Source organism: Tupaia chinensis, unplaced genomic scaffold (genome assembly GCF_000334495.1).
Source record: "Tupaia chinensis unplaced genomic scaffold, TupChi_1.0 Scaffold145814_1, whole genome shotgun sequence".
Lineage (NCBI taxonomy): Eukaryota > Metazoa > Chordata > Mammalia > Scandentia > Tupaiidae > Tupaia > Tupaia belangeri.
In genome coordinates, this window is record NW_006205672.1 from 512,401 (window position 1) to 529,111 (window position 16,711).

The window sequence follows — 16,711 nt, forward strand, 5'->3', positions numbered from 1 at the left end:
ACATTAGTTTATCCCAGAATCCAAAATTGGGAGAAATCAAGAACTTCTAGGCCCAGAGCACCAGGCTCTCGCAGTATCTTCTGTATTTCCTGGGAACCAACCAGTTTTCAATTTTCAGGCCAGTTGGATGCTAATGTTCTCAAGTTCCATGCCAGCTTTCCACCCTATTTAGCTACTATCACTTCTGGCCACTTAGGAAGTTCTTAACATTTAAAAAAAATCATCTTTACTGTTCTTCTGAACAACAAAAAGTAGACATGAAACGAGTACCTTTTATAACAACAAGGCATCATCTTCTCCCGGAGGGTGATCCGGTATTTGTAACAGTAAAGGTAATAGGCGTATGGTGACCAGATCGGGTAGAGGCAGTTCCGTGTTTTTCCCCTCTTGATATAAGAAAGGGAGTAGACAGAGGGGCGTGACCTGTGACAAGGCAGTTTCTCAGTTCAGTGCCTCCCTGCGGCAAAGTGAAGTTCAGAGATGGGTGGCAGAGGTTTAGGCAAGCTGGTACCTTTGTGACACGGTAGGCACTATGACATGGACAAGGGTCAACCCTTATGTCATTCATGGCTCCACTCTGCTACTCCTCTACCCCAGCCTCCCCCTGTAACCAAGGCTCTGGTGCACTTTATGGCTGTACCAGTGGTTAAAACACTTTAGAACCTCTGTCCTAGTTGGCAAAAGCCCTGCCTGAACTGATCCCTTGGGCCCATCTGCCCTGGTCCTTCCCCTGAGATCTCCACTTCCGCTAAAATTCAGCACCTAGAGTTTATGTCTGACACTGCAGGGGTTTCCAAGGCTCTGGTCCAGCACTGACCTGATGAATTACTCCCCAGTTCCTACCATCTCAATATTTTTATGATCATCCCTAATTTAATAACCCAGGGGTGCTACAGATATGCTTTTTCTATTGCTTTGTAGGGTAAAAATTGAAAACTTAATGTTTCCAGGGGCCCAGACAGCAAATGGAAATTACTGGAGCTTCATGGAAAGGCTGTAGCAAAACAGAAAATTCACACCCTGTCTAAAGGAAGAAGCCAACACAACTGGTTCCATCCAGTTCCCATGCAGGAACGCAGACTCAGATGTGCCAGGTCAGGTTGTATTTCATCAGAAACACAAAAGAAAATCTTGTAGTAAATTTCCCCGGTTTAAAAATAAAATATTAGCTGCTAAGTCAAAAATACTGATGATTAAACAATCAGCATTCTGAGTAAAATTTGGTTCTGGGGCCACCAGTTTGAGATCTCTGCATATTGATTTATTCATCACTTGACAAAACTGTTGAGGGACTGCTGTGAGCCAGGCACCATTCTAGGTACTTGGGATGCATCAGTGAAAAAAAGATCCCTTCCCTATGAAACACATGTTCTAAAAGTGAGAGAACAAACCTAGAATATAACTAAGTAAATCGTCCTGTGTTAGAAGATAACTGCTGGGCCAGCAGGTGGCATGGTGATAAAGCTCTGGATTCCCACGTGGCTGACTGAAGGGCTCAAGTCCTGGACCAGGAGGCTTGAAAAACCGGCTACATGTGTGCCCCATGTCCCAAGAGGAGAATGGAGGAGAAAGGATCATGGCATGGGTCATTTCCTCCGGGAGGTGATTTCTCGCTTTCCTCCTCTCTGGGGAGTACCCGAGCCCTATAAGAGATGACTGCTGTGGTGGAAAAACAGATAAACGAGGACCAGGAATGTTAAGGGGATGGGACAGGATTGAAGTAACCGGTGACCCAAGTGGGCCTCACTGAATCAGACCAACAGGCGGTGAGGCTGCTAACCATAGCCATGCTGTGCGCCTTCCCATCCAGTGCCGTCGCTCGTCAGCGTCCAAGTGACCTCAGGCACCGACTACAGCGAAAACCAAAGCCCTCTTTCAAAGCCAAAGTGAAGCCAAAAGGTAGATCGTGTCTTTCCCGGTGTCATTCCAGCACCTTACACTCATTCCACTATCTGCCATATTTATGGCCGTCCTCCGGCCCCTGGCTAAAATCTAAGGAAGAGGAGTGAAAAAATGCTGAGGCAAGAAGCATTTATTATATTTCAGTTCTCCCGCCCGGGGTATCGGATACGCCGTGGAGCTGCGGCCCCCGCCGGGCCGAGACCGAAGCTCGCGGGCTCAGGCGCGCCGCGGGCAGCCCTGCTGGGGCCTTTCCTGCCGCCGGGCGCCGGGTCCTTCCTCGCGGTTGTCCCTGTGCCCGGAACATGGCGGTGGCCACTTTCGCGGGCCCGGGCCGAGGTTTGTTGCGGGCGGGCGCTGAGCCGCTGCTGCGAAGAGGAATCCGGGCGTCGGTCCGGCCGCGACTTGAAGGAGTAGCCCTCGGCACGGAGCGCGACTTCAGCCTCTCGCACAGTCGGGTGAGGGCCGGGGCTGGGTGTGGGTCCTCGACCTGGAGCAGTTCACGCCCTCTGGGGCGCGTTGACGCCTGGCGCGGCCGGGCCGGTGTGGCGGGGGCGAGGGTGGGCTCTGCGGAGTCTCGCTCACGCGCGCTTCCCCGGCCGCCAGGGCACAGTCATCGTGGAGCGCTGGTGGAAGGTGCCGCGGGCCCGGGAGAGGCGGAAGTCGCGGCTTCACCCGCGCCCACCCGTCTACAAGCTGGTGGAGGACACAAAACACCGGCCCAAAGAAAACCTGGAGCTTATTCTCACGCAGTCTGTGGAAGGTAAGGCCCCGGCCGAGGCGCTTCCACGCTCGGGCTGGTCCTGTTCGGCGTCAGCTTTTCCCTGCGCTCTCGCTGCTGGCCTTGCTTTATCTACTTTGAAGAAAAAGGCGTCCTTGTATGTGAGAAAAGGAAGCCAAAGAAGTACTGTGACTTTAGCCTTCTGCGTGGAAGTTCAAACATGCTTGCGGCCGGGCCAGCAGTGGCGTTATGGTTAAGGCGCTTGACACTCCCACATGGTGGATTGCGGTTCAAGTCCCGGACTTGGTGGCTTGCTTTTTCACTTCTATGTGTCTGTCTTTCTCTGGTCAAATGAAAAATAAATGAATGAATAAATAAAATTAAATAATTCTCTTAAAAAGAAGACATGATTGCAGCATTACCATTAACAGAGTGTGGGGAGAGAAGCCTGACAGTACCTGAGGCAGATGATGAAATCCTCTGATGGGACAGCTCCTCACTCTTTACAGAGAATGCTTAATTTTTACATCAGGTTCTAAATAAACTAATTAGCAGTCTAAGTGTTGTTCCTAGTGAATATGGATTAACATTTTTGGGGTAGAAGAATAAGCACTGTGAGAAAATATGAGGTGTTTCTTTGATCATCTTTTTTCCTTAAAGAGAGATTTTTTGCTCTAGGGCACTTGTCTCTCTCACCAAAGAGAGACAGAAAAGCAAGAAGTCACCCCCAAGGGAAGATGGCCACACTGCAATCCCTTCTCCTCCATTCTCTTCTCGGGATCTTGGGCACGCACACACATGCGCCCGGTGTGAGTTTAAGCCACCGGGTCTGGGACTCAAACCGCGGTCGACTACATGGGAGTCCAGCGACATAGCCATTATGCCAACTGCTGGTCCCTTTACCCCATTTTTAAATTTTTTTTTTTTTGAGAAGTTTTTGCCATAGAGCACATGTACTCGCCAGACAGAGAGAGACAGAGAGACAGACAGTGAGAAGTCACCCCCCAGGGGGATGGCCACATTGCAATCCCTTCTCCATTCTCCTCTCAGGATCTTGGGCACGCATGTGCTTGTGCCCAGCATGTTTTAAGTCTCCGTGACTTGAACCATGGTCTTCTATGTGGAAGTGCAGCAACATAACCATTACGCCCATCTGCTGGTCCCTGACCACTTTTTCTTTAGGGACTTCTAGATCTGATTTCAGTGCCTCTATTCTCATTGGCAGAACTTGGAGTCCGAGGTGACCTGGTCTCAGTGACGAAATCTTTTGGCCGTAATCGACTCCTTCCTCAGGGACTAGCTGTATATGCATCCCCTGAAAACAGAAAGCTATTTGAAGAGGAGAAGTTGGTGAGCTCAAAGGACGAACAGAGGGTCTCAGAGGAATAAAATTTAAGATTTCCTATAGCAGTTCCCCTTTGATATTTAATTTGCAAATGAAGTCGGGGCTAATAGAATGGAATCCAGAAGCCCAGCCTATGCTCAGAATTTGGTATTACTTAGCATGGGCTAATTTTTCTTTATTTTCATCTTTAACTTCTTTTTTTAGCTGAGACAAGAAGGAAAATTAGAGAAGATCCAGACCAAGGCAGGTGAGGCGGTGAGTAGACACATAAAAAGTCTATTACAGCAGTCACCAATCTTTCTGAGAGTCTCCCTGATTTCATTGAAGTCTCCTGATTACAAACACGGGTGGGAGAAATGAGAAGTATTGTGGTTTTTTCACCTAATTGGTATGGAGACCTCTAGGAGATACTGGCCTGTTGGGCAAAGTTCCCAGCTTAATGAGGGAGGTCCCAGTCTGGCCCAGGGACCAATAGAAACATGAGGCCAGAGCTCTGCTTCCAGCAGTATTTATAAGCAGGTTGGATAGAACACAGACACACGACAAGGCGCTCAGTAAACTCAAAGCACTGTAGTATAAGAGTGACATGGGCCATAGCGGGTTTGGGAGTAATTGAGGAGGCCTTTTTTCTAGGTGAGTCTGAAGCCTGGTAGGATTAGTAGACTTTGGATAGGCCAGGAGGGTGGGAAAGTGTTCTTAAGGGAAAAAAAGTGCAACTATAAATTTAAGACATATTTTAACATAGAAAGTAGACCTGTCTTGCTAAAGCAGAAGATTTATATAGTGTAAAATAGGAAACATATGACTGGAAAGAGGATTGGGGAGAGATTTATAAAGTATCCTAAATCCTCAACTATTGAGATTATACTGCATTCTGTAAACAGAATGCATATGGGTAGGGTTGAAGGGCCAGAAAAGTCATTCCATCCTGAGGTACACTGATGGCTCCTTAAATTTGACATGGTCTATTTTTCCTTGTTCAGAAAACAGCAAAGTATAGGTGACATCCCCCACAAAGTATTGCTAAAATATTTTGTATGGTATCAGCCCTGAGACAATAAGAATATTCTGTATTTCCCATTCATCTTCTCACCTGTCTTGGCTTTGATGCAGAAATTATGGCCCTTTCTTGAGCTCTCAGATTTTGCAGTCTTGCTAACATGTTTCCTTTCTTTTGTCTCTAGCTCTAACCCAGCCCTTATTTGTAATTCCTTTCAGACAGTGAAGTTTCTCAGAAGCTGTCATCTGGAAGTGGGGATGAAAAACAATGTCAAATGGGAGCTGAACCCTGATATAGTTGCTCGCCACTTCCTCAAGAATGTGAGTGTTCTAAATATCCCTGTACCCCTGAGGGTGGAAGCTGCCTCTGGGAAGGAGCCCCTTTGTTAGGAAAGAGATCATCCCACGGGAGTTAACTCTTACTTGCAGGAGGGTGGAAGGAAAGTGACTAAGGACTAAAGATGGTCATGTAGAATTTATTCACTTCTTTTTAAAGAGAGGTTTTTTAAAAAATTATTTTAATTTGGGACCAGCAGTTGGCGTAATGGCTATGTCGCTGGACTCCCACATAGTCGACTGTGGTTCATGTCCCGGACCTGGTGGCTTAAAACTCATGCCAGGCGCATATGCGTGTGTGCCCAAGATCCTGAGAGGAGAATGGAGGAGAAGGGATTGCGGCGTGGCCATCCTCCCTGGGGGGTGATTTCTCGCTTTCTGTCTCTCTGTCTGTCTCTGTCTGACAAGCGCACGTGCCCTATAGCAAAAACCTCTCCAAAAAAAAAATTCATTTTAACTTTATTATTAGATTTTTAAAATTTTTATTTATTCATTCATTTATTTTAATTTGACCAGAGAGAGAGAGAGAGGGAAAGTGAGAAAGCAAGCCACCAGGTCCAGGACTCGAACAGTAGTCGGCCATGTGGGAGTCCAGCATCCTTAACCACCACGCCACCTGCAGGTTCCCAAGAGAGATTATTTTTACTATCAGCACATAAGCTCGCTGCAGAGACAGAGATAGAAAGCAGGAAAGCACCCCTCAGGGGAGATAGCCACACCACAATCTCTTCTCCTCCACCCATTTCTCAGGATTTGGGGCATGCACACACATACACCTGGCATGAGTTTTAAGCCACCTGGTTTAAGACTCAAACTATAGTTGACTACGTGGGGAATTCAGCAACATAACTGTTATGCCATCTGCTACTCTTGGTCATATAGAATTTAAGGACTAAGACCAGCTTGTGGCCTGGTGGTTAAGGCAACTGGATCCACATGGCTGACTACACAGTTCAAGTTCTTGATTAGCAGCTTGAGAAACATGCCAGGCACATGTGCATGTGTGCCCAAAATCCTAAAAAGAAGGAGAAATGGAGAAGGGATTGTCAAGTAACCATGCACCATGAGAATTTTCTTGCTTTCTCTCTCTCCCTTTCTCTGGCACTCTCTGTTGAGCACACACACCCTCTGGCAGATTCAACAAAGAGTTTAAAGACTGATAAGAAAAGGTGGTAGTTGGACCAACAGTTGGTATGGTGGATAAGGCATTGGATTCCCACATGGTCAACTCCATGGTTCAAGTTCTGGACCCAGGGGCTTGAAAATCATGCCAGATGTGTGTATATGCCCAAAATCCTGAGAGGAAACTAGAGGAGAAAGGATATCACGTGGCCATTGCCCCTAGAGGATGACTTCTCAATTTCTGTCTTCTGTCTCTGTTTCACTCAGAGCGCACGTGCCTTACAAACCCTAAAAAAAATTAATTGCAAAAAATGGAAAAGGAGGGCCAGAGATGGTGTAGCAGCTATGTCACTGGATTCCCCTTTGGCCGACCACAGTTTGAGTCCTGGACCCAGTGGCCTGAAACTCACTCCAGGCACGTGTGCTTGTGTGCCCAAGATCCCAGGAGGGGAATGGAGAAGGAATTGCTTCATGGCCATCCCCCCATGGGCGGTGATTTCTCACTTCCCCTCACTGTACCTTTCTCTTTCCAGTGAATGCACACACCCTAAGCAAAAGCCTCTTATAAAAAAAAGAGAAAGAAAAAGTGGTGGTTTCCATTTATCTCCGCTCCAGCGAGGGAAAACCTGGGGATATGTGACTCACTGGGAAAGGGTTATTTTGTGTATGAAGTGATATTGGTCCTACGCCATTTCTCTCACTGAATTCCCCTCCCTTTCTGGGAAAGTAGGACTGAGTTTCCTACTTCTATCTCTGGAAGTCTGTGCTCTCCAGTAGAATCAGCCAGAGTAAACTCTTCAGTTTCATTGGTCCCTGTACAGGAAATTCTGGTGCCCTCTTTATGAGTTTACCAGAGTGGCAGCCAGAAAACCAAAGTTTGTTTTGACTGTGATTTTTTGCAGCTTGGTGTTGTGGTTGCCCCACATGCGTTGAAGTTACCAGAAGAGCCTATCACACGGTGGGGCGAGTACTGGTGTGAGGTGACAGTGAGTATTTCACATGTTTTCTCCTTTTTCTGTCTGGGAGGAAAAGGTGAAAAGCTCAGATTGGGTAGTGGTAGCTCTAATCTGCCCCACTGACCTCGGGCTTCCTGTTGTTTCCTGTGCAGGTGAACGGGCTTGACACTGTGAGAGTGCCCATGTCTGTGGTGAACTTCGAGAGGCCCAAGACCAAAAGATACAAACACTGGTTAGCCCAGCAAGCTGACAAGGGCCTGGCCCCCACTGACTCCCAGAACATCTGAACTTCGTCTCCCTCTAAGGCAGCAAAGCAGAGTTAGAGGAGCAGTAGAGCAAGAAGGGCCAGCATTCCCAGCTCTGATGACCAAATGTGGGTCTTTGAAGCACATAGGGAGACATGAGCCTGAACTGTGTACGCATGTGGAACGCTCCATGTTGGCTGCCTCCACCTTCGACTCTCATCAACCCTGAGTAAGCTGGGTATTAGTGGACTGAAATAGGCCTTTCCTCCATTGACATTCATGGAACAAAAGGAAGAGCTAACCACTGTCTCCAGTGCTTGCGCAGTGTCATCATCCAATATGATCATTTGTGTCTAGCAGAAATAAAGGTGGTGTTTTTTTTATATTTTTTTTTTTGGGGGGGGGGGTTGTTTAAGTAAGCTAAATAGATTGGGGACAGAATATCCAAGTGGGATGTCCTCTTGAGCCACTGAAGTTGCTGCTAGAAAGGAGGGAGGAAGAATACATCAACAGGTTATATCCCATAGTCACTAGGAGCAAATTACACTGAATAAGCTCATTATGTCTTTGGTTTTAAAACTTACTCTCAGGACTAGCACATTAAGGGTGCTGGACTCCCACATGACCAACCATGGTTCAAGTCCAAGACCTGGCAGCTCGCTCTTGCACATGCACGCGCTCTCTCGCTCTCTCTCTCATTAGCTATATTGAGAAAGTCATCAGTGTGGGACTGGTAGGTGGTGTGATGGTAAGGGTGCTGGTCTCCCACATGGCTGACCATGGTTCAAGCCTCAGAACTGGTGGCTTGCTTGCTTTCTTCTCTCTCTGTCTCTCTGGTCAAATTTTAAAATATAGTAATGATGAATAAAATCGAATGATTCTTTAAAAAAAATTTATCAGTGGATTCTGCTTCTCTAAGGTCATCTGAATAATACTGAAAGGTAATTGTGAGGGGGAAATGTAGCTAGGATAAAAAGCTTTGAAAGGGAACTTCCAGGGCCTGCCAGTGGATTAATGGTTGAGGCGGCTAGATCCTACATGGCCAACAAGACAGGTTAAGTCTCAGATCCAGCAGCTTAAAAACAAGCACATGTGTGTGTATGCCCAAAATCCTAGGAGGATGAAGAAATGGAGAAGGGAGTGTGGTGTGACCATCCCCCATATACGGTGCTTTTTTATTTTTTCTCTTTTCCCTCTGACAGCTTATGCACACTCCGGCAGATTTCTTTTAAAGGGAGTTGAGAGATATCTGTATTGTTTCTTGAACCGGCTCCTGAAATTCTTTAAAAGAAGATACCTTGACTTTCAGACCAAGGTTAACATATGGAGCTGATCATTTGGTCATTCTGGAATAATGGTCTTGATGGGAGATGAGGGAAGTAGATAATTCTGTGTAAGTTTGGGACCAGCAGGTGGCATGGTGGTTAAGGCGCTGGACACTCCCACATGGCATACCACAATTTAAGATCTGGACCTGGTGACTTGCTTTCTCACTTTTCCTCTCTCTCTCTCTGTCTCTCTCTGTCTCTGTCTTTCTCTGGTCATTTTTTTTTTTAATGAATAAATTGGGACCAGTAGTTGGCATAATGGCTATGTCGCTGGACTCCCACATAGTCAACTGTGGTTCAAGTCCTAGACCCAGTGGCTTAAACTCACACCATGTACATGTGCGTGCGTGCCCAAGATCCTGAGAAGAGAATGGAGGAGAAGTGATTGCGGTGTGGCCATCCCCCCCACGGGTGGTTTCTCTCGTTCTCTCTCTCTGTCTCTCTCTGTCTCTGTCTGTCTTTCTGGCTAGCGCACGCAACCTATAGCAGAACGCAGTTCAGGAAAAGAATAATTTATTTTTAAAAATTTATTTTTCAAAATTCATTTAGTAGAAAAAAGAACATCAGTGGGGTCAGCATAAAGGTTATGTCACTAGACTCCCATATGGCCAACCGCAGTTCGAGTCCCAGACCTGGTGACTTGAAACCCAGGCCAGGTGCATGTATGTGTATGCAAGTGTAATGTGAGGCCATGTGATGTAGGGGGGTAGGCATAAGACCACTGACTCCTTTCCTACCCTCTCTTACCCTGATTGAACCCACCTGCCACTTGAAGCCAAGTAAGCACTTTCATCTCGACCAATGAGAATCCTGTCATCAGTTGTACTGATACCTATACCCAGCTTTGCACTGGCTGGGACTTGAAATTCCAGGGGTCCTTATCCCTACTGTTTTGATGTGGATGGCTCACTTAGCACAGCCTCTTTCGGTACAGACTACCATCATTGTAAAGCTCTCCAGTTGAACAGCAGTACAACATTCTACATAACTAACCTCAAAAAGTATTACCCATTACAGGCTTTCTTGGCACAAGTACTGTGTTGGAGATTTGCATATAGGAAGCTTTTTTCTTTTTAAGAATTACTTAACTTTATTTTTTTAATTTGATCAGAGAGAGAGAGAGAGGGAAAGTGAGAAAGGAAGCCACCAGGTCCAGGACTTGAACCACAGTTAGCCATGTAGAAGTCCAGCGCCCACAACCCCCACACCATCCGCTAGCCCCTGCACTTAGGAAGTTTTATGGGAGGACCATGGACCAGAGCCTGTGGGACAATGAAGGAAGCAGGATTGGGCAGAGGGAGAACTTGGGCTGATGCAGCCTCAACAAAGGCCTTGACCAGTTCCATGGGGAGCGCAAACAAGATGCCCCAAGATGAGTGGGCTGGATCATAGGCAGGTCCCCAGAGAGGGGCCCAGGTGAGAGTTGTCAGCTGTCAGCCTTCTCAGCTTGGAGGAAGTACTCTAGTCCCAAAGGTGATTCCAAGCAGCACACCAGAGCCCAGATCCCTTCATAAGTTCTGATTCTGATGGATCTCTTTCTGGAAAAACTTAAAAAGATAGTTGAGGGCAACCACAGTCCCTGATGCTATAGCTTGTCTAACTGGTGGGCAAGCCCTCTATGTCCCTTCCTAAATTCCTTCCCCGACTCCAGGCTTCACTTCTGCTGGTCCAGGTGAGTTACCTAGCTATTATGCCCTTCTCAGGCCATGATTGCACTTTTCCACTTACCGAAATTGGGCAAAAGAGAAACAAGATATTTGAGTGGATGACCAGAGTGTCACATATATTCTGTCTCCCCATTGGGCAACAGCAATTCTACCTCCCGACGATTGGGGTTAGTTACTCTTGCTGGGATGATTTCTTTCACTGCCTTGTCTCCTGGTGATCTGAAGTAATCTAGTGGCTGCCACAGTTTAGAGGGTGTTTTCATTTGATACAGCAAATGTAAATGAGAGGCACACCCTCTAGTCTGGTCCCACCATGATTCCTTCAGTCCTCCAGCCTGTCAGCCCAGACACTTGCACATGTGTTCCAAGTATATGTCAGGCTGACAGCTGGGGATGTGAACTGCAGGTATCATGTGGCACCCATCTTCTGAACAGCACATTACCCCTGCACCATTGAGCCTACCCCATAGTTTAATGAGAGTTTTGGTGTGTCTATTGGTGGAAATACCTCCTGAGAACTGGAGGGCTCTAAACCTTCAGAGCCCAGTGCGGGGATAGGAGGCAGTTTCCCCAGTTGGGGGAACTGTCATGGGGGCTGCTTCTATATCCACCCCTGTTTCCTAGATGCACATATTTTACTTGGGGATACAGTGCTATGTGATAGCCATGGTTGTGGGTCTGCATCCTGGAAGGTGATGCCTCGTCCTAATAGGGTATCATCTCCAAGCTGTGCTTTAGCTGCACCTTCAACCCACTGTTCCATCACTCCATCGGGGGCAGCTTCCAGGTAGCATGGTAAGTGATTAGGCCAGCAGATCCCATGGTCTTGTCCCCAGTGCTGTATGTACTTCTTTGCTATACAGCGGTTCTCTTGGTCCAAGGCCATATTGTAGGAGATCTCATTCATGCTAGTAAGTCAAAACTCTTTTTTTTTTTTTTGAGAGAGAGATTTTCGCTATAGGGCGCGTGCGCTCACCAGACAGACAGAGAGAGACATAGAGACAGAAAGCGAGAAATCATCCCCCAGGGGGGATGGTCACACTGCAATCCCTTCTCCTCCAGTCTCCTCTCGGGATCATGGGCACGCACACACACGCGCCCGGCATGAGTTTTAAGCCACCGGGTCCGGGACGCGAACCGTGGTCGACTACGTGGGAGTCCAGCGACATAGCCATTACGCTAACTGCTGGTTCGCCTAGTAGGTCAAAACTCTGTACGTGCAGGAAAGGCAAACCCATTCCCATGATCTACAATTCCCAGTCCAGATGGAACGCTGTCCCTTCCAAGGTAGCAAGGATACAAGGTACTCAACTTACGCCAAGTGGCCTGTTGGTTATCTTGGGGGATGGTGCCATATGAGGGTAAGTGTCAGTCTCTGTTGCTGGCAAGTGTGACATTTACAGTATCAGTAGTCAGATCACCTTGGGGAGGCCATGGAGGCCCCACCACGGCTTCTCCATGCATACGTGCATTTTGCCAGCACTGGGATGCCAGCAGCAATGGCTAGCTAATGCCGTGTAGCTGAGCCATTCATTCTGCTTGGCTGTCGATGCCTGTCCTGTGGTGGGTGTCCCCTGGTGAGCTTCACCATGTGATGCAAAGATCATCACACTGTACACCCATTCTTAGGGATGCTACCAGCATTTTCCCCAACTTGCTTGTCTTTAATCTTACAATTTTTCTTCTTCCAGCCAAGTCATTTCTCATTGCACATGAGCGTGTACATATTTCTTACTTTAGGCTGGTGTGCTGCGTGAAGCTCTACCCATTAGGAAGACGTCCCCTCAGTCCTTTCCAAGCCATCTCTATATGAGACGTAGTGCAGCCACAATCTTTCACCTCCTGAGACAACCCGTTCAGTAACCAAAATCAGCCTTTTCCTCTTCTATCATCTGGTCACAAGGGACTGTAGATGTAAACTGAGGGAGAAGCACCAGTGCACAGTGGTGGGTAATAGGACCCAATCACCTGCATACACAGCTTCCTTTTGCCTTCTAAGCTCTGCTTGTGCTAATCCTGTACATGCCACTTCCATTTCATGAAGGATTGTTGCTGGACCCACCCGACCTTATGACTTGGGTTTGACAGAACCTAAGCATTTACAGCTACCTGGTTACTCAATGTCTCTCGGCAAACACTTTGTTTTCACCAGGACTCAGTAACACCCCAGGCACTATCTTTCAACAGGCGTACAAGATTCCCTGCTCCAAAACGGTAGGAGTCTATGTGTGACTTCCTACCAAGGTCTGCCATGAATAGTGCGTGGTCTCGGCCGACCTCCGACAGCTCTAATACAATGTAGGGTCTTGTGGATCAAAGCAGCATGGCCACTTGTACCACAGCTTGATCTGTTCCAGACCCTTCTCCCTGCTCTGCACCCCACCCAAAGATGACAGCTTTTTATGTCACCTAATACTTGAGTCAGAGCAAGTTCTGAATATTCTAACTTCAGACTCCCAAAGAGGTTTACCAGTTACCAGGCTCCTTTTTCTTTTACTTATTTATTTTGAGAGATTTTTTGCTATAGGGTATGTGCCCTTGAGATAGAGACAAAAAGCGAGAAATCACCTCCCAGAGGGCCTGGCCACACAACAATCCCTTCTCCTCCACTCTCCTCCCAGGACCTCAGCATGCATGCACACCTGCCGGGTGTGAGTTTCAAGGCACTGGGTCTGAGACTTGAACCACAGTTAACATTGTGGGAGTCCAGCACCTTAACTACCTGCTGGCCCCTTGTGCTCCCTTCTTACTGGTGAGAGGTATGAAATGCAGTTTCTCCATTGTTTGGGGAAAATGTCCCGGATGCTCCAGACTACCAGACTTCTAAAAACGTCACTGGTATGGCAGAGTCCTGCACAGCTGTGGGGTCAAAGGACACTTACCCCACCAAGGCCTCCAGTGTACTGCCATTTCCTGCTTGCCTGTGAAATTCCTGTGATGTCATGAGTATAGTAATATGTCTGGTGGACTCTCCAGATGGGCCAGGTCTCTTCAGACTATATTGTGACAGAGAGGAGGGCTCACGTGGTCCATGGGCAAACGTGTGAATGTCTGTTATTGCTCATCTTAGTAATGAAAGCAAACTTTCATGATCTTCCATTCTTGAGATGGAGAAGAATGCACTGCCCACATAAATATGTACAATGTGCCTGAGGCTGCATTCCTCTTCTCTAGCAAAGATAGCACACTTGGGTAGGAGAGAGAATTACTCTCTGATTGAGGTTGTAGTAATCCACTGTCCTTCTCCAGGATCTGCCTAGGTTTAGCAGGGGTCAGGCTGGTAAATTAAATGGCAATGTGGTGGGGACCACCATCCCTGCACCCTTTAGGTCTTCAAAAGGGGAGCGAAATGTGGCACTTTAAGTTTTTATTTTTTTAAGATGGCATTTTTTTAAGTCTTTTTTTTTTAAAGGTTTTCGCCATAGCATGCTTGCCAGAGACAGTGAGATGGAAACTCAGAAATCACCTCCCACCCCACCCAGGGGGATGGCCACTCTGCAATCCCTTGTCCTCCATTCTCCTCTTGGGATTTTAGGCATGCACACACATGTGCCTCCGAGCCTTGCTAATCTTATCATTAAATCCTGGACCTTATTCTGAGCTTTTTTGGATCCTCCAGAGGCAGGAGATAAAAGGATCTTTCTAAGTTGCTAAAGAGGCCTTGGGGGTTCACAGTCAGCCTTTAATTGGTGATCAATCACTCTCACCTTTCATGGTCTCTCCGATGTATTAACTGCCTCCAGCAACAGCTATTCAATCCCACTGTCTTTATACAACCCAATATATTTATCAAACCTGATATATTCCCCACTCCTGCATTCTCTTTCACCAGGATCCCATTCCAGCTCAGCACCAGAGAATGAGCATCCTGGCCCAGCCTGCAGGGGAGTGGGGAGCTCTCCACGCCATGGCCATGGTCCTCATTGCCAGCTGGCCAGCAGGTGATTCTGCCTTTTGATCCCATTTTAGAATCTGCTTTCTCAGCACTCTTGGCACGGAATGCTGCCAGTTTGCCTTGGGACAGACTCTGAGATGGAGATTTGAGTATAAGAACAGTAGGCTGTGCTCTCAGGATCAGCCACACTGTGAAGAAATGGAGGCCACAGGCGGAACAGAGGGAGCCCTGGACCTGCTGTGGAGGTTTGTACCCTGCAGGGCTGTCCTCACCGGTCTGCCCTCACACCAGCCAGTGGGCAGAAGGCTGCCCCAGGAGGGAACTTGACAGGGGAAGACTTCCAGTCAGACCCAGTTCCTAGAGGGGGCTCAACTGGGTCTTGTCAGCCACCAGAATTCCCAGCAGCATTGGGATAGGGCTGGGGCCTGGGGCCCAGGGGTGGATGTTTTGGGCCTGGGGCAGGGGGCATCTTGGAGCCACACCATAGCACCACAGCAGCACCGTTCAGTGTGTCAAGTAGACACACTCGTTCTGATACTTCTCACCTAGACAAGTACCTTTTTTGAGTTTATTTCATGAGGAAGAGAAAGAGGTAACCCTAACAGGGTCTTCACACCTTGATCCACCCCCAGCTCAGCCAGGAAAGATCACAGGCACACACACACACACGCCTGATGTATACAGGAACCTTCAAGACACAAACTAGAAGCTCCCCATGGGGCTTCAGCATCACAGAGCAGTTCAGGACCCTTGTGCCCCCATGGCTGGCACAGACGAGTGTGTTTAGGTACTTCTCACTGCTCTAGACAGCTTCTCTTCCTTCCTAGCTGGTTGGGTGTGTGGTATGTGCTGCTTCATTGTTAAAGGGACCAGGAACCAGCAGTTGGCATAATGGCTATGTCGCTGGACTCCCATGCAGTCAACCGTGGTTCGAATCCTGGACCCAGTGGCTTAAACTCACACCGGGCCTGTGTGCGTGCATGCCCAAGATCCCAAGAGGAGAATGGAGAAGGGATTGTGGTGTGGCCATCACCCTGGAGGTAATTTCTCGCTGTCTCTCTGTCTGTCTCTGTTTTTCTGGTGAGTGCACGCACCCTGTAGCAAAACAACAACAACAACAAAACCTCTTCAGAAAAAAGGATCACAGTTGAGGGAAAAATCATACAGACAATCATAGTGCATTCCAAAGCCAAACAAGTATTGTATGTGGATTTTACTGTTGACTGCTGTGACCTACTGTATGTGGTGGAGAGCACCCTGAGTCTTATGGTCGGAATGACCTGTTACTATCTATGTATCTGTCTTCTCTCGCCCAACATGAGTTCCTTGAGAACGAGGGTTCTCATTCCCAAAACCTTGCATCTTGAGTATATAACATGCCCTAATATCAGGGATCTTCAGAGAGTTCATGGAAAATGTGTATTATGAAAGGACTCTGCATAGATTTCAAAATTTCTTGTCCTGGGGCCAACAGGTGGTGTGATGGTTTAGGCACTGGACTCCCACATGGCTGATTGCAGTTCAAGTCCCTGACCTGGTGGCTTGCTTTCTCTCTCTCTCTTTCTCTGGTGAGCATATGTGTCCTATAAAAAATTAATAATAATTAAAACTAGGGGCAGCAGGTGGAATGGTGATTAAGGGTGCTAGACTCCCACATGGACAACCATGGTTTGAATCCCGGACTTGGCGGCTTCTTCATTTCTCACTTCTCCCCCGCCCCCACTCTGTCCTTCTCTAGTCAAATTTAAATAAATAAATAAATAAACTTAGATAATTGTTAAAACATAATTAAAACTAAATAATTCTTTTAAAAAATTTCTTGTCCTGCCAAAAATTTATGTTTTAATTCCATTTTCACACATTTTTGAAAGTCTCTTCATATTTGTTGAATGAGTGAATAAATAAATGAATGAAAAATCAAGCAAGGTTTCGCTCTTTAGAATGAATAACCTTGCAAGGTTTCTCTCTTTAGACATTTTTGTTTTGTTTTTAGTTGCCAGAGAGGGAGAGAGGGAGAAAGCATTCTCCGACAGGATGTGGTCACACCACAGTCCCTTCTCCTCCATTTCTCCATCCTATTTGGATTCTAGACATACCTGTACATATGCCCAGCATGGTTTTCAAGTTGCTGGGACAGAATCAGAACCATGGTTAGCCAAGTGAGATCTGACTCCCTTAACCACTAGGCTACAGGTCCA

At 47.3% G+C, this 16,711-nt stretch overlaps 2 protein-coding genes across 2 annotated transcripts in view; one reads left to right on the top strand and one right to left on the bottom strand.

The window, feature by feature from the left end:
- OAZ3 (ornithine decarboxylase antizyme 3) overlaps positions 1-503 on the bottom strand; it is a 4,752-nt gene extending 4,249 nt beyond the window's left edge. The window contains 1 exon segment of the mRNA NM_001290632.1: positions 271-503. Coding sequence (NP_001277561.1) covers positions 271-437 — 167 coding nt within the window. The 5' untranslated portion in view covers positions 438-503.
- Positions 504-2,094: 1,591 nt separating this feature from the next.
- MRPL9 (mitochondrial ribosomal protein L9) lies at positions 2,095-8,006 on the top strand. The gene is made up of 7 exons (XM_006168402.3): positions 2,095-2,357; positions 2,506-2,662; positions 3,846-3,970; positions 4,170-4,220; positions 5,184-5,285; positions 7,325-7,408; positions 7,531-8,006. The coding sequence occupies exons 1-7, from the start codon at positions 2,205-2,207 to the stop codon at positions 7,663-7,665; spliced, it is 807 nt and encodes a 268-aa protein (XP_006168464.1). The 5' UTR covers positions 2,095-2,204; the 3' UTR covers positions 7,666-8,006.
- The last annotated feature ends 8,705 nt before the right edge of the window (positions 8,007-16,711 follow it).

Bases quoted from the DNA above. Each gene is read 5' to 3' on its own strand.
- MRPL9 (XM_006168402.3), top strand. From the start codon at position 2,205: ATGGCGGTGGCCACTTTCGCGGGCCCGGGCCGAGGTTTGTTGCGGGCG. The intron at 2,663-3,845 runs GTAAGGCCCCGG...TCTCATTGGCAG, and splicing joins TCTCACGCAGTCTGTGGAAG to AACTTGGAGTCCGAGGTGAC. The intron at 7,409-7,530 runs GTGAGTATTTCA...TTTCCTGTGCAG, and splicing joins AGTACTGGTGTGAGGTGACA to GTGAACGGGCTTGACACTGT.